The sequence below is a fragment of the Vicugna pacos genome, chromosome 10, assembly GCF_048564905.1.
Source record: "Vicugna pacos chromosome 10, VicPac4, whole genome shotgun sequence".
Taxonomy (NCBI): Eukaryota; Metazoa; Chordata; class Mammalia; order Artiodactyla; family Camelidae; genus Vicugna; species Vicugna pacos.
The window spans coordinates 18,616,105-18,643,323 of NC_132996.1; the positions used below are offsets into that span (position 1 = coordinate 18,616,105).

General features: G+C 38.1%; 1 protein-coding gene and 1 long non-coding RNA gene across 14 annotated transcripts in view; one reads left to right on the forward strand and one right to left on the reverse strand.

Moving 5' to 3' along the window:
• Window positions 1-27,219, forward strand: part of DLG2 (discs large MAGUK scaffold protein 2) — a 1,735,130-nt gene that overhangs the window by 1,170,478 nt on the left and 537,433 nt on the right. For all 11 annotated transcript variants that reach the window (XM_072969091.1, XM_072969075.1, XM_006197467.4 and 8 more), the window contains one exon: window positions 22,433-22,557. In XM_072969091.1, coding sequence (XP_072825192.1) covers window positions 22,433-22,557 — 125 coding nt within the window. The remainder of the gene's footprint in view (window positions 1-22,432; window positions 22,558-27,219) is intronic.
• LOC140698665 (uncharacterized) lies at window positions 34-20,751 on the reverse strand. 3 transcript variants are annotated; one of them, XR_012076479.1, is made up of 4 exons: window positions 20,679-20,751; window positions 19,887-20,078; window positions 4,528-4,611; window positions 34-310 (listed from the first exon to the last, which is right to left on the reverse strand). It is a non-coding gene; the product is annotated as an uncharacterized lncRNA (long non-coding RNA). The 3 variants fall into 3 exon arrangements; XR_012076481.1 differs by having other exon boundaries at window positions 20,639-20,699; XR_012076480.1 differs by lacking the exon at window positions 20,679-20,751 and adding an exon at window positions 20,523-20,593.

A 27,219-nucleotide genomic window follows, 5' to 3' on the forward strand; every position in this document is an offset into this window, starting at 1 on the left:
ACCCAGTACTCTTTATTTCAACAGATGGTTTCATCCTCTTTATTTAAAAAAGAAAAAGAAAATCTTAATCTTTCCATTAAGGATATCTCAGTTGTTTTCAGTTTGAAGGAATTTTTATAGGTAAACATGGTGTAGAAGAAATCTTACATGTTCTCATGGTGATAGGAACTTGTAGCTGGTTTGCATGAGGTTCCTTGTGCTGTCCTCTGAGTCCTTGCTGGATGGTGCTGGCTGTTTCCATCTTTCCTGGCCATTGGGCATCTTGGTGGCATCTACCTGCAGCCTGCAGCTGGAGAACTTGTGGTCTCTGCTGTAGACATTGTGAGAGCCCAGTTATCTCCTTGGTGTGCTTGTCCCACCTCAGATCTTGCTGGCTCTAAAGATCCTCAGCATCATAACCACATCTTCTAAATGATCTTGACATAGGTTTTTTTAATCTAGAAATGCCTGCTTAGGGGTCACCTTATTCTTTAGCACAGCAGTTTTATGGGAAGTCTGCTGGTTCTCAGCTGCTTTCCTTTGAAATTCCACCAAAAGCACATGGGAACGTCTGCTTATCCTCCATGCCATGTGAAAGGCGTGAAGAACTGTGAGTGGGAGGTTGGATTTACAGTATGATAAATCCTGTCTCAGCTTTACTCCCCTCTGCCTCTGTACAGCCACTTCCAGCTGCACTGTACCAGTCTCCAAGGAGCACTTTTCCTCGCAATACCAAAAGGCTAGTGGCACACAATCCCCATTGTTCTGGGAATTTGCCCCCAAACCTACACAGCTGTTTTCAGCATGCCTCCACTCAGTCCTAGCTCCAGCATCTGCAATGTTGACCTAGAGGAAAGATCAGGGTAATACCTTTTAAATTTTTCCCCCTTCTGTCTCGCTTGTGAAGGACTCTCTGCACTTCTTCCTGTTTGGTAGGATCTTCCCTTACATTGAATCCTAAATTCTTCCTTCCTTTAAGGACTTCTTGTTCAAGGCATTTCCTTCCCTTGAACTACTGTTTCAATGGACAAGAAGCCCCAGGGCATCATTCTTTAACAAAAATTAAAAATACATCAGTTTAATATTTTAAAAAATAATATGCCTGTCATAGCCAATTTTCATCTCTTACTAAAATTCCTTACTCACCTGTCATTCATTCTATTTTTTTTCAGTTCAGTTGCTTCTCTTTCCAGACTTACAGATATACCATCTGCAAAGTATATTGTTTCCTCAGTAATAACTAGACCTCTCATTTGTTTTGTCTTACTGCATTTTCTAGAACATTTTGAATAATGGTAAATAACTGTAATGATGGAGTTAAGTTCTATGTTAGTTCTAGATTGGGAAAGGTGTTATGTACAATATTTATGAAATGTGTCATTTTTAATTAGGAATCATTGCTGAGTTTTATTAAATGTCTTTATGTAATCTTTCAAGATGGTCATACAGTTGATATGATGAAGTATATTAATATTGACCTAAATTTATATTCTTAAAATAAATTCTACTTAGTTATAGTATATATTCTTTTAGGATGCTAATTCCCAAGCATACACAGTACTATACACACACACACACACACACACACACGTACATTCTAAGTGCATGCATATGTGTGTATGCCTATGTATGTATATAGGTATATTTCTAAAAGCCTGCTGGAAATTAAAATTTTATTGGAGGTAAGACAACATAACAGCTAACTCAAACATCAGTTTTCTTTGCTTTTGCCTCTAATTCTGCCAACCTATTGTCATCACACTGGATCATCTTAGGCTAACCAGGAGCTGCAACTGGCAATTGAATACATATTTGACTAATTAAAAGTAAAAAGTTATTTCTCTATAAAAAGAGTTCCTAGGAGGAACAACAACAACAAAATGTTGGCACTATTTATGTATCATTTCTAGACAGAATCGATTTAGTTTGTTTGGCACATTAAATCTTTCAAAATAGGACATCCATGAGAGGCTAAATATCAAAGTTCCTTGGTCGTGAAAGACTGGGACCTCTTCGATATGTACTTCTTGGGGCTGCTACTGTCAGGTTTATGGTAAAGCTAGGGATAAGATGTAAGGAGAGAGAGATGTCACTTAATATTTGTTAAGTACCTACCATGAGTGGAAACCTTTGTTCCACAACAAGGCTCTAGAGATGAATAAAAATTATTTCCCATCCTACTAGAGAGATTAATGAGAAACACATATGCAACAGATAATGTTTGTTGTAGTAACGTGGTGGTAACTTAGTAGAAGTAGAGGAATGGGGTTCTGTTGATTCGTAGTGGAGGAGATCTTACAACCTGGGAGTTAGGGGGAGCCCTCTTGGAAGTAACGCAATTGAGGACTTTCAGTAGGCTGCTCTTTTCCATTGTCAAGTGGACATAGAAACTCACAGGCGCATTTGTTTTATCTGAGGATGTGGAGGTTCTATTTTATGTCATCTCTGTAGATCATTCTTAGATCATATAGCTTTTAAAAATTGCCTAGACTTCAGAAGGAGAATTCTTCCTCTCTCCTTAGGTAAAATGAATTGTTTTCTTCTTCTCCCTAATTAACATATGAGCGTGCATGTGATACTGCATGTTTGGTTTCCATCTCTCCAGCAAGATTATGAGATACTCTTAATTTAATTTAGGGTTAATGCTGCCTCATTTTAAGTAGTACATCCGAGAACTGCTTTGGTGAAAAGATAGTAGTTTATTCATGTTCAAAAACACTTTTTGAGCCCTGAAGAAGTACTTAAAATGAATTAACATCTCCCAGAATACAGCCTTGACAACTTTTCTTATCTGCCCTAATGACATGTAAGTTCAGAGTTAAGTGTCTCATGTGCAATGGATTTAGAGTTGTGAGTGCAGAGATCACATGACTCCAGGGGCAAAATTAAGAATAAAAAATCGCAGTGAGCAGAGGCATCCCTGGTCATCATTGATGTATGAGTCTCCAGCTTTACCAAACATTGCAGTGTCCTTTCCTCAGATGTTCTAAGTGCACTGAGTTCCCATTGAGGAAATCTGAGCTCAGAATTATTTTTACCGCTGATTGGCTGTTTTAGTTTGGATAAGTCAACCTCTCTAAGTTTCTACATCTTCAGTGGGAAAATGGGGCTAGTAAGCCCTGCACCGACCACTTCACAGCATTATTTAAAGATATAATATGGAGATTTATGCAAATGGTCTTTAAAAATAAGCAAGGGGCAAAGAGTGAGAGGCTAGACAAATACAAATGGTCGTATTTACTGCTGATATCAGCTGCAACAGTGGCTACAAAGAGAGAGGAGAAACTTCCTATTTTTCATAATATTAGCTACTATTTAATGTGTCCCACTGTTTAACTGAGCTGTATGTTCACTCTTCGTTGCATTCCTTGACTCTGATATGAACATACAGTGCCTACTATATGCCAAGTAATTGGGGGTAGACAGCTGTGAACCAAACAGGAACACAAAAGTCCAGCAAGGAAGATCTCATCAACCCCATTTTACAGAGGAGGAAACTGAGACTCAGATTAAGTAACTTTCCAAAGATTATAGCAGCGAATCCTGTTCATTCATTAAACTTCTTCAGTTAATGAGGGGCCCATGAAGTCAGGACTGTGCCTATGTAGTTCACCCTGTACATCCACCATGTCAACCATTGCCAGGCAAAGAGTAGATGTTCAATAAATAAATGAGTGAGTAAGTGGATAAGTGAATGAATTAATGAACAAGAGTTTGTGTAGAGTAGAAGAAAGACATAAGAAACTAAAGGAATATGGATACCTTGGAATTCAGTGTTTTCATGTGCACTGGGAAGACTAGGCATTACATACCAATATAAGGTTATATACTGTGTTTTTAAACACAGCTCATAAGTTTGACATTGGCACCTGCATAAGTGACTGACTATCTTAGCTTCCTTCTTATGCTTTTGGTTCTATTTTGATGACTGGGCATAGTAAAAATTTGCTGAGTGGCTGCAAACTGCTGAGCTACAGTAAGCCACTCAGTCTGGATTCTTTGATCAATTTTTAATGAAGGAAACATATTTTATCTTTGCAGCCCAAAAGGTTTAAGGCTCAGTGTCTGTTGTCTACTGTCCTTACCCACCTCTGTCAAAGACCTGTCATGGGAGTCTGTCTAGACCACCACTGAATTTAACTGGGCCTTTTTTCCTTATCTTTGATGTAGAGAGACTCATACAAACCTTTCTCAGAACCATTATGAGGAATAGTTTTAAAAGAATGAGTGCTAAATTTCTATCTGCATATTCTCAGTCACATAATCAAGTGATTTCTACCTTTTCCTTAGAGTTAAGAGAAATGAATGAGGTATACAAAATCAGCAGCTTTATTGAATGATTGAAGTGCTCACCCTTATTCCATTTGGGAATACTGTTTACCCAGTTGCATACTGATACGTGAAAATCTTCAATGCAGTGAAATTCCTGGGCAGTGGACAACATGTCATAGTTTACAAATAAAGATAGAACATCTAATAAGCCTGTAGACATTAGACACATTTGGGAATTATTTACTTTTTCAGGGAGTAAAAAAGAATCCACCTTACCCAGAGACTGGGCAGTTCTTGTCTTTGTCTTCAGACGAATTGAAACCGGAATGAGTTCAAGCCAATTTTCTTCCTACTCCTCTCCTTCCAGAAAAAAAAATCAGTTAGTAGAAATGATGTTGCCTGTATCCTACTCACCAAAGGAAACAAATGTTCCAGCACAAAGTCAGTGGGAGGCGTTTGATACCAGATTAATTCTCTTTTCTTTCATTGCACTTGGATTTGTTCATAAACACACCCACACTTTTCAAGAAACGGTCCTTTAGGTTCTAAGTCAGGCCTGGTTCATCAGCTACCTAATAAAATGTTTTAGGCAAAATGCAGAAAGATTCATATACTATTCCTGAGCATCTTAAGAAGTGAAATGCTTAGAGGTTTGTTCTGTTTTATTAAACTCAATATATGTGCTTTTTTGAGTGAGGAACAAATTAGATAAAAATGGGGCACATCTTAAAAAAAGATGTTTTCTTCGTAACTTCTTTAATATTTCTTGATTTAATCCTAGATATGACTGTCAACTAAACCCCAAATATAATCCTGATTTATAGTACCATTTCTAAATGAGTAAGTGATTGAATAAATGGAAGAATGAATAAATGTTCTAACTTGCAATTGGGAATCTCTTCTTTATCCAGATGTTGTCTTGTCAATCTGGCTTTAAAAATTGGGGACTGTCCAGGCCTGCTGTAAGAAGTGGTTATGGATATTATTTCACCTGTGTGAGAAACTTCACTAGTGCTTTTAGGGGAAGGCCTCTAAGATGTCTCAAGGTGGCCTTTCAATGCGTTATGCATAAATATGAATTCATGAGATTGTACCTCATTGTGATTTGTGTATATGTGTTTCTGTGTGTGTATATAATACATATTCATACATATATGAAAATATTTGTATGGAATATATGTTCATACATAGATGAAAATATTCATGTGTGTATGGGACATACATGAAACTTACATAAACATATATGAGTTCATGTATGCTTATGTGAATTTGGTAGCGGCATGCTAAAACCCTCATCTGCATGGTCTTACCTGCCCCTGCTTTGCCATGTAGTTAAAATCTTTGGCCTCGTCCTAAGATGAGAGAGCAATAGACCCTTAGGCAGACATACTACCCATCCAACATGAAGTGCTGGGAAATGGCCGTGTTTGGGTAATAAGGTTTTGTCTCTAAAATGCTGTTTTATGCTTTGCTACTGGAGATTTGTGCCCTGACCTTCTAAAGAAGCTGCTGTTTTCAACTCGGCTTTCATTTTTTTTTTCTGAGGTTGTCACTTTTGCCATCTGGTGGATGTACCTTCTGGGAGTGAAAGAGCTGCATGCACAAAAACTTTCAAGGAAGCATTATTGTAATTTGCTTGAGGTCAGAGCCCATATTCTGGAAGTTGGTTCATCGTTTATTGTGATGTGGCTGATATTAGAGGACTTAATAAACATGTTGTGCTTTTGAAGTGTATTCCCAAAGAACTGAAAGTGGCAGAGTGAAGCAAGTCATGTTTATGCCTCCAGGAGAATTACTAACCTGCCTAAAAGTATAGTGATAGACCAACGTATTTTTGTCAGCTCTTCTTACCCTTGGACTTCAGGGTCTGAAAGATATTTTAGAAAATCAAAGAAGTAAATGGAAAAAAATCTTTTTGTTGCCTGAATCATAAAAGTAAAATTTATTTCCACTGCAAAATGGGAGAAAGTGAATACCCAGTATTTCTGCTTTATTTCTGCTTCTGCTCCTAAAAGGCTAAGTAAAGATCCAGAGATTTTTTATATTCTAGTTAAGTACCTTCTAAAAGAAATATATTCCTCCCTGTTGCACTCCAATTTATTTTATTTACTTTACCTTCAGATGTAGAAATATTCTAGAGTTGATGCTGAGAATTAAATGTTTTATATTGTATTCTTAAATCCTTAGTCAAAGGTGTGCTCTTTAAAGAGAAATGACAGAGGCAGAATTTCACTCAAATAGATGAGAGAAGACTCTAAAAGGAATATAAAGTAGATTTCAAGCCTCATTTTCTTTTAAAATCTGATTGGATCCTGCCTGTGATTAGGGAGTTAAGGGGAAACCATGGAGGTGAATTAGTTCCTTCAGGCTTCTATCGGGCAAACAATTATTCCAGTGCACCTCCTGATACAGCAGGAGGCTGAACGAGGTTTTTTTTTTCTTCTTCAGAACGTAAACTGCTTAGTTTTTTGTTACTGATAGAAGCAAGAAGAAATAGAAAGAAGCAGATATTTAAATATTCTATTGTAAGGAATAAGAGTCCATAAAGGGCTTAACAGAGTAATGATCAATAAAAATAAGGCTCTCATTCATTTGTTTATTCAACAAATACTTATTGAATATTTACTATGTGCCCAAAAGTAAAATTTACATGGTTCCTTCCCTATAAATCCAGTGTTTATAGTGTGATTTGATAACTGTTTCCTGCAGAAGAAAGATCAGTCTACCCTGGGGAGCAGAAAGAAAGCCTATTTAAGCCCAACTAGTGAGTCACGTAAGATTCACAGGACCCATGATGCTTGAGCTGAGTTTAGATAAATAGGAGGTGGGTGGGGAGTGGCACAGAGATGGAAATGGCATAATTGTATTCAGGAGACTATAAGTAGGGGTGGAGAGGAGGACTGGAGGGATATGGAACTGGGCAAGAGGAAGCTAAGGGCAGGTGATGGAAGGCTTTTGTGGGCTGAGTGAAGAAGTTTTAGCAGTATCTAAAAGCTAAGAAGAGACATTGTGTTCAGCACACTGTAAGACAGGATCATGAAAGAAGAGTTAATTAAAGATGGTCTTGATTCTCAAAAAGCTCTGATAAAAAATAATAAGGTTGTTAGGAGTAAGAATTCTGAAATAAGCTAGCCGATAAAAAGTTATATATGATTATACTGTGCTAAATTGTGTGGTACAGACTTTCCCACTCAAACCTGGGCATCACCTCAGGATCCTTCTCAACTCAGTACTCCAAGAAGCCCTTATAGTCTGGAATTGGTGCAGACATAGAAAACACCTGCCACCCCTGAGATACTAACACTGCAGAATAAAGTAAACATAATCTAGCTGCAAGAGCCCGGACTGCGTCTCCTACTTAGTTCCTTTTCATTCATTTTAAACTAATTCATTCATTCTTTCATCTCACTTTCTCCAACTATATGGGGGACATCTATGATGTGCTCAAGGCTTTGGGGATGATGAAGATAAACCAGAAATACTTTCCAACCTTATGTTCTTAAAGGTTAGGCTAAGATATAAAGCCAAATATACATATACTCCAAATATAGAGTAGGAAGTCAGGAGTGTCTGAGGAGAGGTGTAACCGCCTGCTCTGGGACCTGAGAAGAGAATGCTGTTGCTTTCAGTTGAGGATTGAAGTGGTGTGAGATCCAGTGAGACTTTCCAGAGCAGGTGACAGTTCAGGCCCTGAACAGGCAGAATTCAAATATAAGGAGAGGGAAAGTGTGTGGAGCAAAGCTGCAAGGCTTACCAGGCCCATGTACATACAGAGCAAAGTGAGTAGACTAGTGGAGTTGATTAGGGTGGCCCCTAAGTGGAAGACACCAGTAGGAAATGAGGGTTGAAAAACAAGGGGGAGCCTGATCATGAAGTGCCATGCATGTTACGTTAAATAAATTTGGACTTTATTCTCTGGGCACTAGGGAGCCAATGAAAGTTTCATTTCCCCTCAAGCATTCATCTGGCACTTCAGATAGACTGTCATTCAATGCCATTTTGTGTCTGTATATCTTGCTTCCCCAGGAGACAGATAGTTCTGTGATGTCGGGGACTTAAGTGTTATACAGCGAGTGTTCGGATTCGGTGGGGGAGAAATATAATTTGTATTGAGTACCTTTTATGTGTCAAACAATATTGGATGTTTCTATGCATGAAAACATCATTCTTTGCCAACAGTGTAACAATCACTGCTTTAAAATGATGAAACTTAGATAAGCAACAAGGATATATTGCATAGCACAGGAAATTATAGCCGTTATCTTGTAATAACTTTTACTGGAGTATTATCTATCAAAATACTGAATCACTATGCTGTACACCTGAAACTCATATAATATTGTAAATCAAGTATACCTCAGTCACTTAATCAATCAGTCAATAAAATAAGGAAACGAAGATCAAGAGAAGTTAAGGAACTAGTCCGAAATTGCATACTTGATAAGTAAAGCCAGGAATCAAACCCAGATCTATTAACTCCAAAACTTATACTCTTTCTACTACATCACAGAGTCTCATTAGTTGATTGGTTACTCATTTCTTAAACATATATTTCTTTTTTATTTTTAAATGGCAGTACTGGGGAATGAACCCAGGACCTCATGCATGCTAAGCATGCACCCTACCACTGAGCTACACTCTCCCTCAAATGTGTGATGACTGTTTGTATACCCAGCACTGTTCTAGGAACCAAGAATACAATACAGTGGTGGACATGACGGAAGAGAGTCCCTGCCTCCTAGAGCTTCCACTCTAGTGAGAGAGTTAGAAAATAGACAAGATAAGTTCATATGTGATAAATGACATGATGAAAATAACAGGACACTGAGATTGGGAGTGATGTATGTGGTGGGGAGAGGAGTCTGTGGTTGAGTCAGGCTCCTCTGAGGTGGTAATTCTTGAGCAGATAAAAGGACATAAGAGTCCTGGAGGCAGATATAAAAGCAAACATAAAGCCCCCAAGGCAGAAATGAACTTGAAGTTTTGGAGGACTATACAGGCAAACACAATGGCTGGAGCTTAGTGGGAGAGAAGGATATTAACAGAAGAGGAAGTCCAAAGAACACCAGTATCTTAACAGGTGTTCATGGCTTAAAACTCTTTTGCCCTCTACAAAAACTATAGGATTTAGCTATTAACATATGTCCTCAAGGTTGCAAAGGAAACATACCATCCCTAAGTGGAATGGAGTACACACAGCCTGCCTTTCCCTACCTCCACCTCCCTTCTCCCAATATATACCTATGAGGGAACATTGAGTTCATTTGCTCCCAGGAAATATTGTTGATTCCTGGGTCTGGGTTTTATGGGAAGCCCTATAAAGTTAAGGTATTTTGGATATCAGTGAACATATTTTAAGATGAGTGGTAGCATGTGATGAGGAGGATTTGGACTTCTGACCCAAAGGGATGCTGATCTCAACATAGTTCTGAAATTTATGCAAAATTCTTTTACTAAAGGATACCAATTCCGCAGATAGCACTGCCTTTAAAAAATGTAAAAGGGTTTTGGAATGTTTACCATTTCCAATGGTTCATGCATTTGTCAAATGGAATTAAAGTGGACTCTGGACTTAGCATAGCTTTAAGCATCCTTTGACTAATGTTTTGCTTTTGTGTAAGAATGTGAAGTCACACCAGGCATGAGGGGACCTAGTGCTCCAGGTTTCAAATAGGTAGCCTGTGCATGCTTTGAAAATCTCAGAGCAGCTGCAGAAATGCACACCATGCTGAAAATCCTTTCATTTCAGGAGTTAGTCCTTTGTACTGTTTCCTGAAGTGGTGAATAATATTATTAATTTTACAAGTATTAAACTATGATATACCTATCTCTTCCCTACCCGCTTCAAGTGCTCTGCTGCCTCAGGTCCTTAAGTTCTCTTTAAACTAGGAAAAATGGATGAAAATCAAATTTGGTTTTAAGATATTATAATACTTGCTAACACTTACTGAATAATTGGTGAATAGTAGGATTATCAGCAATAATGGAGCCCTTGCAGTATACCATGTTAGACAGTTTATGAAAATTATCTCATGGACTATTTATGGCTGCATTTCTTAAATATTTTGGTCTCAGGATCCCTTTTTACTCCAAACTAATGAGGACTCCTATATTGTTTATATAGATTTTATCTATCTATATATCATGTTAAAGATTAAAACTGAGCAACTAAAAGTATTTAGTCATTAATTTATAAATAACAATAGTAAATCCATTACATGTTACCATAAGTAACTTTTATTAAAAGTAACAATATTTTTCAAAGCACAAAAAGATTAACAGGAAGATTGGCATTATTTTATATCTTTCAAATCTCTTATGTCTGGCTTAATATAATAGATCCAGGTTCTCTTATCTTCATCTGTATTTAACCTGTTGTGCGTGTTGTTTTAGTCAAAGTAAATGAGGAAAATGTGGTTATTTGACAGATAGGAATGGAGAAATGTGAAATGTTTTCATACTCTTTTCAGGTAGTTGTGGGTATATTTCTTTGATACTACACCAAAACTTGACAAATCATAGTTTTGTAAAGATGAGTTGCAATATAAAATCTGAAACCATATCAATGAATTTTTTGTACTGTTACAATGAAATTAATTCATCTATCTTAAACTTTAATGGACCTTTTACTAATGTATGGGTTTGTAGTATTACATAATAGTTGAAAAATATTGGCTCACTGAGTTATGCAGATCATCCAAATGTTGACTTATTTCATTATGAAATACCAAAAAATTCTATCTGTCAATATTATGATCCATCCCATCAGGAAAGTCTTTAAGTAATGGGAAGCTGTCATGCTCATGGTGGTAGATGCTTGAAAGCTCAAATTTTACAACTGACAACAAATACTATCAATTGTTTCCCTGAAAGAAAGCAGACTCACTCCATTAATTTCCAGGAAAGTTTCTGCCAAATACCTAAGACTGAATATTCTAAGTTTGTATGTCAGTCTTTTTTCCAAGAAAAGATGATAATCAATGAAAATGTGGTTAGTTTAGCTTGCAACTCAAATGATTGCACATTTTTTTCCTTGAGAAAATCATATGCAGTATACAGAAGTGCTTTAGGCATGAACTCATTTCATCAAACAATATTATAATGTTATGGACTTGAAAGTCATGATTTTATAAAAATTAATCATTTTCACTGCTTCATCAAAGATATTCTTAAGTAAAACTTTTTGTTTTTATTGCGAACGTGTATTGAGTGAAAAATCCAGTGATTATTAGTAGACTTTGATACCACTACCTTGTTTTATGCTAAAGCACCAACAGTTTTACCCACTAATGCTTTTGCATTATCAGTGCAAAGATAAACACTTTGGAAAAGACAAATAACACCTTGTTATTATGAAAATGCTTTTAGTACTGAAGATGCTTTGAGGACTACTAGTTTATGACCAACATAAAAGCTATTATTATTCCTTTTATCAGAAGCTATACTTCAGAGAACTTAAAAGAATTGTTCAAAATCACAAGCCAAGGAGTGGTAGAGTTAGGATCTAAAAACAGCAGGAATGATTCTGGAGCTCTTGGTTTCTTAATCCATTCCAAGAGAGCCTAATAGGTTAAAGCAAGTACCTGTTTCCATCCTTCTTGGCCTTGTCAAGATTGGTGGGCGTATGGGTACAGGTTGAAGGCTTGTTAAATCAGAGTCACAGTTAGTTATTCTCAATTCCCAAGTTACCACTTCAGAGGAAAGTTACTTTTAAGGGACATAAGTTTTTGGCTGTAGCAAGTGAGCACCTAGAGTACTGCCAAAAAATAGTAAAAAGAAAGAATAAGTATACACTGCCAGGAAAGAAAAAAAACCCACAACTCTAAGGAATGAACTTTTTAAAAAAAAAAACCTTGTGGTTCAGTAAGGAGTGAAGAGATTGTTTTGTTCAGCAGTTGATGGTTTTCAAAGATTGAAATAGAAAACAGAAGAAGATCTGAAGTGTTGATTTGAGAGAAAATGGGAAAATTATACTTTTGAAATACAATGAATCAGAAGAAATGGTGTATAAAGTGAGCATTCCCAGACACTGGGATTTTGCAATATCCTGGGCAATAGAAAATGAGGAAATTGGGTAGGCTAGAGGCAGTGGAATAGAAATAAGAGGATGAAAACAAGAGCTACTCAATAGATAGAATGAACAGTTGGCAAATGATGGCTGAGAGAGCCTAGGTAGAAAATGGTGATGCTTAGATCCTGTCTCTGGTTTGGGGACATATTTTCTTTAGTCTTCACAAGCTTGAGCTGTGTGGCAGCCATGGAATGTGCCTCTCAAACTGCCAAAGAAAAATTTGAACTGTTGTGCCACACCCACACTGTTCCCATGTATGTGACATATCTCCCCAGCTAGACTGTATACTCCTTCAGAAAAAGAGCCATATTTTTCACTTTCTTTTTGTCACAGAATTTGATACAATGTTGAGCACATAGTAGGTACTCAAATAAGTAAATATAGAGTTAAGTGAGTCAACCTTAAACCTTTCTATAGGAAGACCAGTTAAACCCCCTTTAACCCCTTCACTTGACTTTTCCTTATTAGCATATTCATACAAATTATTTAGAGTATTCTTTAGTTTATTTTCACTCAACAAACATTTACTGAGGATTCGCTCTCACGAGGCATTGAGTTGCAGATATAGTGTGTCCTCTGTCCTCCAGATACTGAGAATCTAGGCGAAGGGAGACATATACATAAATAACTTTGTGGTCTTAATCACATTATGAATGAAACTGTGTGGAAAGGTCAATTATATATGCCTGAAGCAGTTGGAGAAAACATCACAGATGGCATTTGAGATAAATTCTGATGTTTGAATGGGAATTCAACAAGAGAAGCAGCATTCCAGGCAGAAGAGGCAATTCGATTTAGTTCATGCCAGAATACATTGAGTTCTTTTCATGTACAAGTACATGATTTGGGCACAGAAAATGAATAACTCAGTTTTGATGCTTTGGATTGATGCTCACAGTAGGGAAGAATAGGGGAGATAAGCAGGTAAACAAGTACAATACAGTGTGCTGTGTACAAGAGTAAAATTGTGAACCAAGCACAAAATAATATAGAGAAGAAAAATGAAGGGAAAAGTGAGGACCTAATCAGGGTCAGTCATTTTTACTTTACATCCTGCTGAGGGGTATATAAGGCCACGCAGAAGGAAATATGAATTAGTCAAATAGTGAGCAGTTCACAAAATGGTGATGCTTGGATCCTACCTCTGGTTTGGGGACATATTTTCTTTAGTCTTCACGAGGTTGAGCTGTGTGGCAGCCATGGAATGTGCCTCTCAAACTGCCAATTACAGTAAGCCTAACTGACTAAGAACCTACATATATTTCAATTCAGTAATTTTTTTTAACATTTAAAAAATTGGTATTTTATTTAAGAAAATTTGATCCCTGGCTTCCCCAGTGAGGGAAAACAATCTCCCAACTTGAGGCCCCCGTTCTAGAGTGCCCACCATCCGCAGAGCTGAAAGTACCCCTTCCCTCCCCTGTTTTATTCCCAGCATGAAGACTAATTGCCATTGAACCACACTCTCGTCTCTGTTGTTTTACCTCTCATAGGCCTGTCTTGCCCTCCTGTATGTCTTGTCTGCCTTCATAGTCATTAGTGTTCGAGATCCATTATTTTGAACCCATTCTCATGAGAAGGACAGAGTTTGACTCAAGCCTGGAAACCAGAATATCGATGAGGAGAACTCATGAAGTTCTAAGTTGGGGCCATGATCATTGACATTGAGAGAATCTGGCTGGATTTGAGGGATCTTTCCGAGGGAGAATCAGCAAGTCATGATGTTTAACAAGATATTGGGACTGATGGGCAAGCAGGAGTCAAGGATGGCTATCAGATTCTTTGATGTGGCAGCTGAGTGATTCATGATCTTCTGCATTTCTTTCTCATTTTCTATACACAGATGGTTCTAAACAGATATCTACTTTAATCCTTCATATGCCAGGAATTTTTTGGAAAACACAGGAAGAGATGTCATTAGAAATAGAAGATTTAATGCAGGTACAAGAGAGGGGCACCATAGTTACCAACTTACATTGCAAAAATGATCAAGAAGAGTCTGTGTTGGTAGCTGTTGAGAAGTATGTATTCACTTCTGGTGGCATTTCAGTTAAATACTGTTGCAGAGTACAAAATAGATTTTACTTGGAAATTTTATACTTGGAGTGTCATTGAAAACATCCTAAATCATATCTTAAGAATTCATAGCTCAAACACTGTATATGATCCCAAATTACTCTCCTTGCTTTTTTTTTCCTCTCTTCTTGCTTTCTGACTCAATCCACCAAAACTATTCTTAATTCAGCCTGCACAGTGTCTTTGAATTAATCATAGTAAAATACCACATTTATCATGTCATTCCTTATGAAGAAAATCTAGTTTCTACAGGAAAACCCATACCACTAGGTCTCTGGAATTCAGAAAACTGTCAAGTATACCCTCACAGAGTTGTTGTGGGGACTTGGCACGTCCTGTTCGTCTACTTGGAACTCTCCCAGCTGCCACATTGCATCACATTCTACTCCTCATCTTTACCCTAGGTCTTTCCTCACTCTTGCTGATCTTTTTTGGCCATTGTTTTTCTTCTCTATCTTTTGTCTCTGTCCTCCAAGGAAACTTCAATGTCAGCCACACAGTTCTCTGGCTTGATCATCACTTTAATACATTCACGTGATTTGACCTTTATGCCCTCCCATGACTATCAGTGAGTGTTGCTGCATCTCTGAAATCTTAAACCCTAAAATCCCACGGTGTCCACAGCCCGCTACCCTCTCTTTTATTCCCACTTCTCTAATAAATTTATCATCTGACCTTGTTAGGACCTCAGTCTATCCATCTATTCAGTCTCCAGGCATCCTACTGGCTTCTCTTTCTTTCCTGTCCTTTCTGATTTACGTTACTCAACCCTGTGAGAGTCAGCCACATTTGCTTTTCAAACCTCAGCCCAGAGGCAGTCAAACCTTCCCTTTTCACTGTTGAGGATTACTGAGCTCTGTGGGAGAAAATCCCACAACCCCACTGGCAGTGTCCTTCCTCAGCGCTGCTCAGCAGACCCCTTTCCATCCCAATGTGTCTCTTTTGCCTCACAGCTGCAATTTCAACCTTTCACTGCTTTCCTGAAGTCTCCAAATTCATTCTAGACCTTTCCCTCTAATGTCCTAACATCCGAATATATAGAGCAAAGACATCATCAGTCAAGAACTCTGTCAGCCTCCTTCTCCTCTTCCTTAAAATGAGCCTATAACTTCTTCCAGCTTAAAATAACACTCTAACTTTGTCTAAAGGGTGAGACAAAATGGACCCAGTGAAGAAGAAAACGTATCCATCTCCCAACCCAAGGCTGAGTTACGCTGTCGCAGAGCCAAACTTTCATTTGTTCTTTTACAAGTATAATGTGTGTGTGTGTTTATAAGATATGTTTGCAAGGAAAAATTAATGATGGATTTGCTCAAAATTACAAAAGAAAAAAGATCTATAATTCTGATGTCCGTGAGCAATATTAACACATTGCTGAACATATTTCCAAATTTTTTCTATGCATATATATTACAAAGAAAGGTCAAAGTTTAAATCCTATGTTATCTTCTGTTTTCTTTAGCTAAAGATGTACTGTAAAGCCCTTTTCATCTTACGATACCATTGTGTTTCTTGGTATGAGCTAAGGCGTCTCTTTATTCCTGGGCTGAGACCTTTATCTAAAGACACATGGACTGTTCACATGTTAAGGGAAAAAAAGGAAAATTTGAGGGGGAGAGTTTGTTGTTGTTGTTAATTGTAAGCAACACTAGTTAGAAATGTCTGTGTTACACTCATATCCTTACACCCTAATAATGGCCCTGGGGCCATTTATCTTTTGATACTGTAGTATGTTATAGGAGGTGAATGAGAGAAAGACTCTGAATGATTTTAAACAGGTAGTATCTATGAAAAAGATATCTTTTTATTTTCTGTGCCTTTCCAGATTTACTACCTAAAATAAAATTACTTTCAAGGCCATTTACAAGATTATTTGCCAACTAATAGACCTTTCAATCAAATGATGTTTTTCTCCCAGCATATAGCGTACAGAGTTCTTTATTTTAATGTGCTCTTATCTTTTAACTTTGTTTTTAAATATCTTCATCCTACCTACTTACATTGTTCATTATTCTATTTGTTGATCAACAGTCAAGTTGTGCACTAGTAATTTTCAGTCTACATGCACTTCAGAAATGTGCAGATTGGAGGCTGAGGTATAATTATATACTTGAAAATAATATATATATTATGTTGCAGTATAAATTATATTAAATAAAAATAAATGTCTTTGCTAGAGCAGATATACAGACAATAGACTTGTATATTGATATTCGTGGCAGGGAATTCCTGAAATGAGGAAAATGCACAGAAATCTTGGGGTTGGTGAGAGGATATACAAAAATTCCCTGTATCAAAACGGGCTATGGGTGTTGAAAGATTAAAAAACATTGTTTGAGTCTTCCTTTATCTAGCTTTCATTTGCCTAACAATTTTCAATACTACCCACCTAACCATCCCTTCTCCTATATTTAGAGTTTGTAGCTGAATTATCTTTACCAAGAGAAATAATATATAATTAAAGTGTAGGTTAAAATTCATCAACAAATACTTGTTGGATGAATAAATAAAGGTACGAATGAAAGCATACATTGTCCACTTTCTGTTCACCCTTCCTGCCCTCATGTTCCTTAGGACCCTTTTCACAGTGCTGTGTCAGACCAAAGGGAATGAACTGACGTTGAGTGATCATCACCCACGTGCCCAGATCTGTGCTCAGTGCTCTGCTCGTACATGTATCATTTGCTCTGATCTTTCTAACAAAACTGTGAAGTAGTTACTATTATGTGTATTTTATAGATGAGGAAACTAGACTCAAAGTTAAGAAGTGTACCCAATGCCAAACAGCTGGCAAGAGCAAAACTGGCGCTCAGACCCAGGTCTGAATGGTCCAAGTACATGCTTTTCCATTACAAATTTTTTAATATTTTAATGATACTGATAGGAGTGTTTTAGACTTTTTTCAAAAAATTTTTAAGAGGTCCGTTATTACTATTATTTTTATTGTTTCCCCACCATCAAATTATTTTTTTAACCCAGAAGAGGCAGTGTGATAGAACAGGAAAGAAAAATGGTATTTGGAGCCTAAAAAATCCTGTTTGAATCTAAATTCCACTATTTACTTGGTTTCTGTCTTTCGGTAAGTTACTTCACTTTTCTCAGCCTCAGGACTTCCTTTTTTTTTTTCTTTGCTTTTGTGTTGTGTTTTTAATATATGAAAAGGAGACAATACTGTCTATCAGATAGATGATTATAAGAAGCCTACCTCAGTGTTTAACATTAAAAAAATATATATACAGTAAATGTTAGTTCCCTTGACATTTTTAGTATTTTACTCAGAGCTTTATACTTTTAAAAAAGTCTCCCTCTTAGGTAGTTTGAATTATTAAGCAATTTTACTATTACTAATTAGTAATTAATAATTTTCTTATTAAAAATAAGTCATTTAAAAGTATTTTAGCAATGATCATACTGTAATTAAAATTTCATACACTTTTTTCCCTCTCACATTTATGTAATGAGCATTTTTCCATAGTCATTAAATATCACTACAATTTTAATGACTCCAAAATATTACCACATTCAGATAGACATACCACAGTATTTTTAACCATTTCTCCATTGTTTGGGTATTTGTTTCCAGTTATGAGTTGCTTTTGTTTTGTTTTGTTTTTTAAAGTAGATGCATGGTTCAGCAACAAAGCTTTGAACACAAATCTTTGTGCACACCTCTGATTATTTCTTTAGGATAAATTCCTAGAACTGAATTACCAGCTTAGATAGTATTTTAAAGTAGGAACTTAACTTTCAAAAATCAAAGAAATTCTTTGCCAATAGAGCATTCTATAAATACATATAATTATGCTATCACTTTATTTTCCTCTTCTTTTTTGTAACCCCATTTATTTTCTGTTAGAGAACCATCTTTTAATGAAAGAGGAGTTTTCTGAGGATGCTGTATTTATATTTGTAACCATCAATTAAATGGTACATTATCTTCTTTTTGCTATTTTTTTTTTTTTTCTGAAAGGAGATGGAGCATAGTACATGAAAGAGGAACCATTTGGTTAGGCAGTGGGCTTGTGCTTTGGGGGAAGAGTCAGGAAATGTGGAAGGCTGGGAACGAGGAGAAAGAATGGTCCATGCTGGCCACATTTTCAGGCAGGGAATCTGCCCGACTGCAAGGAAACAGCATCCCCCTAGAACTCTCCGCAGAGGCTGCCCTCACCAGCGTGGCACCTCGCAGTTTCCATTGACTGTGTCAGGTATCATCGCTCAGTTAATTAGTCACAATTTTCAGGATCTAAGGGTGTCAGCCAGGGGTCTGCCTGTTCATGTGGAGAGAGGGCTGCTCAGAGGAGAGAGGTTCTGGGGTCTGCCCTTGCAGCTGGCTGGCTCTGGGATGATTTGTCAGGGGACTGGAGTGATTCAGCCATGGAGAACAGCAGGCAGTAATTTCACTGCCGCTTTTTATCTCTTCCTCTCTCCAGTGAATGCTGCTGGCTGGTAGCAAAGGCCTGAAAAGGAAGGCTGGGAGGAACAATAAGGGGAGATGGGAAAACACTTTAAATAATTTCCGGAGCTGAATTCAGATGAACCTCTTCTAAGGGACCACGGTGACTGGCCAGGCCCAGCTGGCAGCCTAGTTTTAATTGAAACACAAAAGCTTTGGGGAATCCTTGTCACCAGAACACAGATCCAGTTGGACTCTGTCTCTACCTGCCTCTTTTTGCTGTACATTCTATTATTCATTCCTTTCCTCAGAGTGGATTTGAAGGCAGGGGCATGTATATTAGAAATGCCAGAGTCACTGTATGCTTCGTACTGGAGTCAGTTCTAAAAACAGTGGTTAAATGTTTGCTAGGTTATCATCAAAGCTATTACTTCAAAGATCTATGAACTCATACAGTAAGTTTTTAAAAACACAACAGTGACCGACTTCCCCCCCTCAAGGTTCCTATAGCATTCCTTTTCTTTTTTTCCATTGGCAAGAGCAGTTTTCCTACCAGTGTAGCTAGAGATCCAGAAGAACCCTTTGAAGTCATCCAGTTTAACCTCCCACTAGACGGTCCTCCATGTCCAGCATCTAGCCAGCTGCCCACTGAGTGAAGGCTTCTCCCTCCTTTGCAGAGCAGCCTGTTCCCAATTTGGACAGCTCTGTCTCACCATTTATCCTTCAGCTGAGCAACGATTTGAAGCCCTGGGCTTTCCATTTTCATTCTTGGAGCCACACAGAACAAAATGACTTCTACTTCTGTATTATATCCCTTAACACAGTGTGGACTTTTATTGTGTCCTTTCTGAGTCTTCCCTTTAGAACTTGAATATTCTCAGTAAACTTGTTGGTTCGTTCATTCTTTAAATATTTAATGAGCAGTACTGTGTGCCACCCAAGGCACCAAGAAACAGAAAAATGACACAGTTGCTGCCTTCTTGAAGGTCAGTTTGAAGGAAAGGTAGATTCATAAATATATAATTTCAAAATAACACAGTTCATGGCATAACTAAGCACAGAACTTTATGAAAACTCAAAAGAGGAGTGACTTACCCAGTGAAGAGGAGTTGGGGTAGTCATTTAATATTTTCTGGAGCAGATGCCATCTGAGCCATCGAGGGGGAGACAGGAAGGTTCTGGTGGAGAAAGCCAGATGAGTAAAAGCCGAGAGATGAGTTATCCTGTGGGCTGTGCGGGAAGGAGCCAGCAGATAGATTCAGTGTTCCCAGGGGCTAAAGGGTAAAGCTAGAAATAAAGGAGATAACAGTTAAAAGCTAAATCATGAATATTTTCCTCAAATGACAAAGTTTTGTGTGCCCACTCGAAAAATGTGGATATTATCAGGAGAAAGCAGTGAAATATCTCCCGGTCTCTGATTCCCTTCTCCCTACCCCCCATTAATGAAGAAATCATTCTCCCTGAGGTGCCACCTCTAGTAAAACCAACATACTTCAGTGGATGTTCTTGGAGCTAAACCCAAATTATACTGAAGAGGCTCATCTTCCCATTCTTTCTTCTAAAACCTAAGATTTTGTAAAAATGGCCTCATAAGTTACCTAACTACTGTCTTGTTGGCTGTATATGTGACAGTGTAGTTGAGGTTATACAATGAAAAGGAACTGATAACCAAATGCCAAACTATCACTGTCTTTTCGGCTCCGCCTTGAATTCCATGAAGGCAGAAATCACCTGTCTTAATCCCTACAGCCTTAGCTTCAAGACAGCCATGTGGGAGATATTCACACAGTACCGCTACAGTCATCTGATGTCAGTAGGTAGTTAAAACCAAAAATGAATTCACATACACTCTGCTCTGAAGAACCTCGTGATCAAGACTCATCTCACCCAATTCTCCCTGCTTTCTTCATTCCAGCCTTGTGTCTGTTTCTTGGATCTGGCATACCCTTTCTCACTTCAGGGATATTACATTTGTCCTTCTCTCAGCCTGGAACATACTGTCCTCCTCTCCGCCTCCCACCCTGACAGCCTTGAAAGTAACAAACTGCTCTTGACCTTCGGGAAGAGTCCCTCTGTTTGGCTCCCCTGTAGCCACTCCTGCCCTCGGCACTTGCCCTTCGTCTGCCTTATAAACTGATGTGTTCACCGCTGTAGCTCCAGGGCTTAGTCCGGTGCCAGGCACAGAGCTGATGTCTAATGAGTCTTAAATAAATTTATGATTTGACTACAACTAAGTGATAACTCTATTCAGTGAACATTGGAATTTTTTCAAAGAACAAACAGAATTAGAAGTCAGAAGTACAAAGAGAGGATTTTTAGTGGCGTGTGGTTGAATTACTAACTTCAGCCTTTCAGTGTATTATAATTGTGAAAACAACCCCCTGAAATTCAGACTTTTATTAATTCAGTCAATAAAACTTGCTCAGCATTACCTTGGCATTTGCAGTGGTAGCATAACTGTCAAGTGATAGCTGGATTTTTACTTTAACATTGAACTTTTTTGACTAATTGACTGCCCTAATTAATTTTTCTGGATTAACTACTAAATTCTTATTCCTCATTTCTTTTTACCCAAGAGCAGAGCTTAATCGGGTGGTTGTATATTTAGTAAGCTATATTCGTTGTAAAAGTGTGTAGAAAAATTAAATATCCAGTGACAGGGGACTGGTTAAATAAATGGCCTTGGTGAAATATTATTTAGTCATTTAAATGGATAATTATAAAGACTGTCTAGCTATGTGGAAATGGCTTAAAGTATAATGTGAGTTAGGAAAAAAATGGAACACAGTGTGGAAACATAATGTAGCCATGGAAATGGACATTAAAAAAGGAATATGAAAATAAGAAATAAGTATGATGGTTTGTGAATCGGGGAGATTTTTAATTATGTGTTATATACAAATTTTAGAGGGTTATATATACATTGGATGTCAATTACTGTAGTCTGCAAGATAAGTATGAAAGCTTTATTAGAATATAAACTATTCAGATTTACATGTTGCAACAATATTGCATTCCTTGTTAGTATCTACTGCAAATTAAAACCTGTTTATTACAGAAAAGTGTCTCACATTTGCTATGAGTTTAGAAGAGGTCCCTGCCTTCTCAAGTCAAAGTTCCTTGTTAATAGGAACACATTTCTTTGATGGATAAGCAATATCAGAGCAACAGTACCAGAAATAGCAGAATGAAAACACCCAAATTTCACTACTCCACCAAATCAAATATTTTCATGTAACTCATTTCCTTGCAGTCTTTTTCATGGGTATGTATAATTTTTACACTTGGCACTAATGATTTTTTGCATCTTCTCATGTAATATATTACACAGTTAGGATGCTTTTATTTCCTGCTTCATAATGATCATTTTAATTGCTGAAAAAGGAGGCATTTCTTAGAAGCAAAAATATAAGACCCTTTGAAAAAGCAAAAATGTAAGGCCCTTGAGTTCTTGCAGTGCAGGTACAAACCTGAGTATTTTTCCTGACCTTCCTTTGTCTGCTGACCGTGCACTTTATAGCTTTGCATACAAGGCTGTTATCACCTGATTTCCATTTGAGTAGTAAGATGATAACACACACTACAGGGAACTAGTTTAGGTGACAGCCATATCATTTAATGTCTACTTATTGTTTCTGCAGGGGAATTCTGGCCTGGGATTCAGTATTGCTGGAGGGACAGATAATCCCCACATTGGAGATGACCCTGGCATATTTATTACGAAGATTATACCAGGAGGTGCTGCAGCAGAGGATGGCAGACTCAGGTAAACATCTGAAATGTTAGAATTATTTGGAAAGTAAATCTGCCACATCTCTAAGATATGCTTGTGCCTTTGGAGAATAATAATTCTACAAAAGTTCTGTATTTAAAAGAGAAGGCTGTCAAAGCAAGCTTTCTCAAATGACTTTCCAGATCTCCTGTTACTTACTGAATTTCAGCTAGTATTTAATTTGTGTTTGTTATGGCTTCTACATTCCACATTGGACCAGGCGCTGTGCGTAAGGGATGCAGATGTATCTTTTGTTCCCTGGTGCCTCCAGTCTTGTTAGAAAGAATACTATGAGCTGATGAGGAAATAGTAAAATGTGTAGAAAACAATATACTGTAAGTAGTATTAGCAAATGAATGCAATGTTATACACCTTGTGTGTATTCTTGGATTCAGCAACCATTTACAAGGGCTTTCTGTAGGAGTTTGGACAGAAAGAGTCTAAAAAACTATTCCATATGAAGAGTCTAGTCTTAAAAAAAAATTTAAGATTTTACTAACCGTACACACCTGAACGAGAACACAGAGGGAGAAAGAGCAGGTGGCCCCAGCAAAGCAGGAAATCAGCTTGTCTTGGATGAAGAACACAAGGTGAGGTTAGGTAGGTGGAGTGGAGCCAGATCTTGCTCAGGATAGAGGAGGAGTAGCTTCAGCCAGGGCCCCTCTCTTTAAAAAAAACTAAAGATCAGGGAGAGGGTGTAGCTCAGTGGTAGAGTGTGTGCTTAGCATGCACGAGGTCCTAGGTTCAATCCCCTGTACCTCCATTAAAAATAATAATAAAAAGATAAAGAACTGAAGATTATTTTGCAAAATAAGAGTCACTCACAGGATGCACTTAGTGAATAATGTAAAATTCTTTCAGGGATCAAAACACTAACTAAAGGCATTGTAGATTGTACAATGAGGAGAGATTTCCCTGGGGAGAAAAACGTGTCTTCATGTTATTTTAGCACCTCTGTGGGATTGTAAATCTCCCAGGCCAAGCAGTTATATAGAGAGAAGGATCAATAAATTCTTGCTGAATATATGAGAGAGTTTTTGGGTGAGTGAATTAGTGAACCAAATGAGAAAAGGACAGAGGATAAACTGATGAGTAGGGGGAGGGAGGGTAGCACAGATCAAACCTGTAGGTAAGAATGCTTTTAGCTTGCGTGGAACCACACTGAAAACCTTGACCTAAGTGGAAGAAATGCAAGCTTCGTAGTCCTTTTTCAGTCTGCTCTTTCACTGAGCATGAATCAGCTGGCTTACTGCTTCTCTTATAAAACAGCCAAGGACACTTTTTCCCCATCTAACTGTTCTGATGCAGTGATTACTTATGACAGTTGCATCTTTGCAGCTTCTGGAGGAAGATAACACTTTTTTTTTTCAGGTACATCTGCATCTCCTATCAAAAAAGAGAGAAATGAGTGACACTCCCACAGGAAACACACACTTTTTGACAATAGAATTTTCAGGCTGAATTGACTAAATTAATTTCTGAGTGAGGAAGTATCCATGCTGCAGAGTGAGAGGTTAGAAATAGATGCCGTGTAATTCTAGGAGTCATGGTGGGGTTAGTGTTTGCCGATGTTGGGTCCTGGAGAAGCTCCATTGTAAAAGTTCAGAAATAGAGTTAGAGTTAGAGAAAAATTCAGAAATTTGTCGGCTGTCACCATTATTTCATATCACTCTTTACCTAGAAGTAGGGGAACTTTTGCCTTAGCCAAATTTTGGCTCTAGGCTTCAGATAAAATAGGCCTTGTGTTACGTGCTTGTTCTACAATTAAGAATGAACAGTGGCATCTCTTAGAGTACCACCACTCTTTGCCCTCAAGCATGGGTGACAGTCTCATGCCTACAGAGATAAAAGGGAATTCTGCTGTGCTAACAGCATCATTCAGTAGTTGTAAAGAGAATAATCACAATGAGAGCTAACACTTACTGAGCTTTTATCACGTGTGGAGCATCGTGCTAAGATAGGTATGTAGATAGGTAGGTAGGTGGGTGGATGGATGGACAGACAGATAATCTAAATAGAGATGCAGATACACAGACACACAATCTTGTGTATACTTACAGCAGATATATAAAGTAGGTAAGGTTATTTTGGCCATAATATTTTGCACTCAGGAAATTAAAGGTTAAATATTTTAAGAAGATCACCTATCTAGCTTCGAATACATTCCAAAAACTAGTCCTGAATGTCACTTGTGTACTCTCTAAACTCTCATTCAGTAGCAGAGTCCCCCTACATCATGTGGTCTCGGCCCAAAAAATCCCAAAGGTAAAGTTCTCACATTGTTAATGGGCAACGCTGAACATTACAGAATTTGTTAGTTTTCTACTGAGCCTCAGTTGTGTTTATTATGAACTCTACCCATCGGTCTTTGTTCTAGCTTTGTAGAGCCAGGGCCATGGCCCATGACTGTGTGTGTGAATATTGCCTCCTGAGGTTGTACAGTGAAAGACTTAAAAAACTCTGAACAGTGATCCTCACTGGAGAAACCAAATATACCAGCTCCCCAATCCACATCACAGCCTTGTGCCTGTGTGGGGACAGCTTTGGGGTGGGTCTCCGCTTCTTTTTAGTAGATCTTTGCTACTACCACTGAGATGATTTCCCACCTTACTCCTTCCTGCCATCAACTTGAATGGCCTGGGGACACCTAAGAGTTCAAGAATAACACTCAGTTGAAAATCTGGCCATGTGACATTAAGGATAGATTTCAGAATTTACCAATTTATTTAGTACAAAGCCTACATACTACAGATGGGCAAACTGAGGCTTAGACAAGTGACTTATCCTGCAGCATAAACCGTTTGCGAGGTCTGCTTTATCTGGAATCCAAATGCCTTGACTCAAGTAATTAACATTCTGCAGTTGTCTTAAGTGGAAGTAACACCCAAGCCCATCTAGGAAGTCTTTCCTCAGCGTGACAGGAACACTCTTTGAAACTGGATTGACAGTGTGTGAGGAGTATTTTCTGTTTCATCATTAGTCCTTACGAACATGGAAGCAACACATTATAGTGAACTCTGGAAAGATGTAGGTTCTAATGTCTGTATGCTAACATAATTGGTTTTAGAAAAGCTAAACCATTTTACTTGCTGTTTTCTCATCTGAAAGTGATGACAGTAATACCTGTTCTGGGGGTTTTAACTATGCCGAGTATATAGTAGGTGCTCAGTAAAGTTTAGTGATGTCTCCCCCTTTTCCTTACCAGCCCTCTATCTCTCAGTAGTCTTTTCTCTGCTGTTGCCTCTTTTCCTTCTTCTTTTTCTCTGCGGTGTTCTGTTCCCTCTCCTCTCATCCCTTCCACCTTTCTTTCAGTCTCCTTTCATCCTCTCTGGCCTTCTCTAAGCTTCCTGTTCCTCCCTTTTCACAACCCTTTTTCTCTTGGTCATAACATGGAATTCAAATCCACTTAAAAACAGTATGGTGCTAAAAAGTTTCTCTGCTCTATTCTCAAGTTTCTAATACAGTTAACTGAACCTGCTATGTTTCTCTTACTTGAAAAATAAGCCACAATAAATGAATTTTTTTCTTAACTTAATAAATTTGTTGGTTTATCCTGTGAGTTAGAGACTTGTAAAGTTTTTTCTAAGGGTGTCCTTTTCATTATAAATTATATTTTTGAAAATTAAATAATACCAAAGTTTAAAGAGAAGCTGAGGCCCAGAAAAGTGAAATGGTGGGTCTGCTCCAAGGTGAGTAGTAATCTGGACTCTACCCTAGTGGATATGTAATAGCCAGATCAATAATAATACTGGCAAAGACCAACATAGATATACGTGACTAGGACATTGTGCTGTGCACCAGGAACTGACATACTGTAACTGACTGTATTTCAATTTTAAAAAAAGACAAACATAGTACTTCAATGTGCCAAGTATTTTTCTGGCGCTTTAACTCATTTAAAGTATACAACAACTTGATGAGACCTATACTTTTATTACTCCCATTTTTCAGGTAAGAAAATCAAGGAACTGAGATGAGAGGTTAAGTAACTTAACATGATTGTACTGCTACTAAATGTTGGAGCCCAAATTTGAACCTAAGCAGCCTGGGTCTAATGTCCATGCATTTATGTTCTAAGTTATACTGCAGTGAAAAAAAGAGACAGTTAGAAGACACCCTGTGGTGTGGTGAGCAGCATTCTAAAGATACCGCTCCTCAGGATCCCACGGCCTGATCCACAGAGCCTGTGACTACGATGCGCCGTTACTGCTGTGATTATACGACACTGCGTGGCATAGCTGACGCTGAGGTGGGGGGAGTATTCAGATGAGCCAGGTCTAATCACATGAGCCCTGAAAGTGGAGAGCTTTCTCTGGCCTGTGGCAGAAGAAGTCAAAGAGATTCAAAAGCTGTGAAGTATTTGACACTGTTCCTGGTTTGAAGATGGCGGAGGCCACGTGAGAGAGTATGAGGACGGCCTCCAGGAATAGAAACAGTCCTCCAGTGCCAGCCAGCAAAGAAGCAGGGCTCTCCATCCCACAACCACAAGAAGCTGCTTCCTGCTGCAACCACATGAGCTTGGAAGAAGCCCCTGGGCCCCAGATGAGAATGTAGCTTGGTTGCTACCCAGATTGCAGCCTTGTCAGAACCCTAACAGAGATTCCAGCTGTACTGTGCCAGACTTCTGACTTACACAAACAGTGAGCTAATAAATAA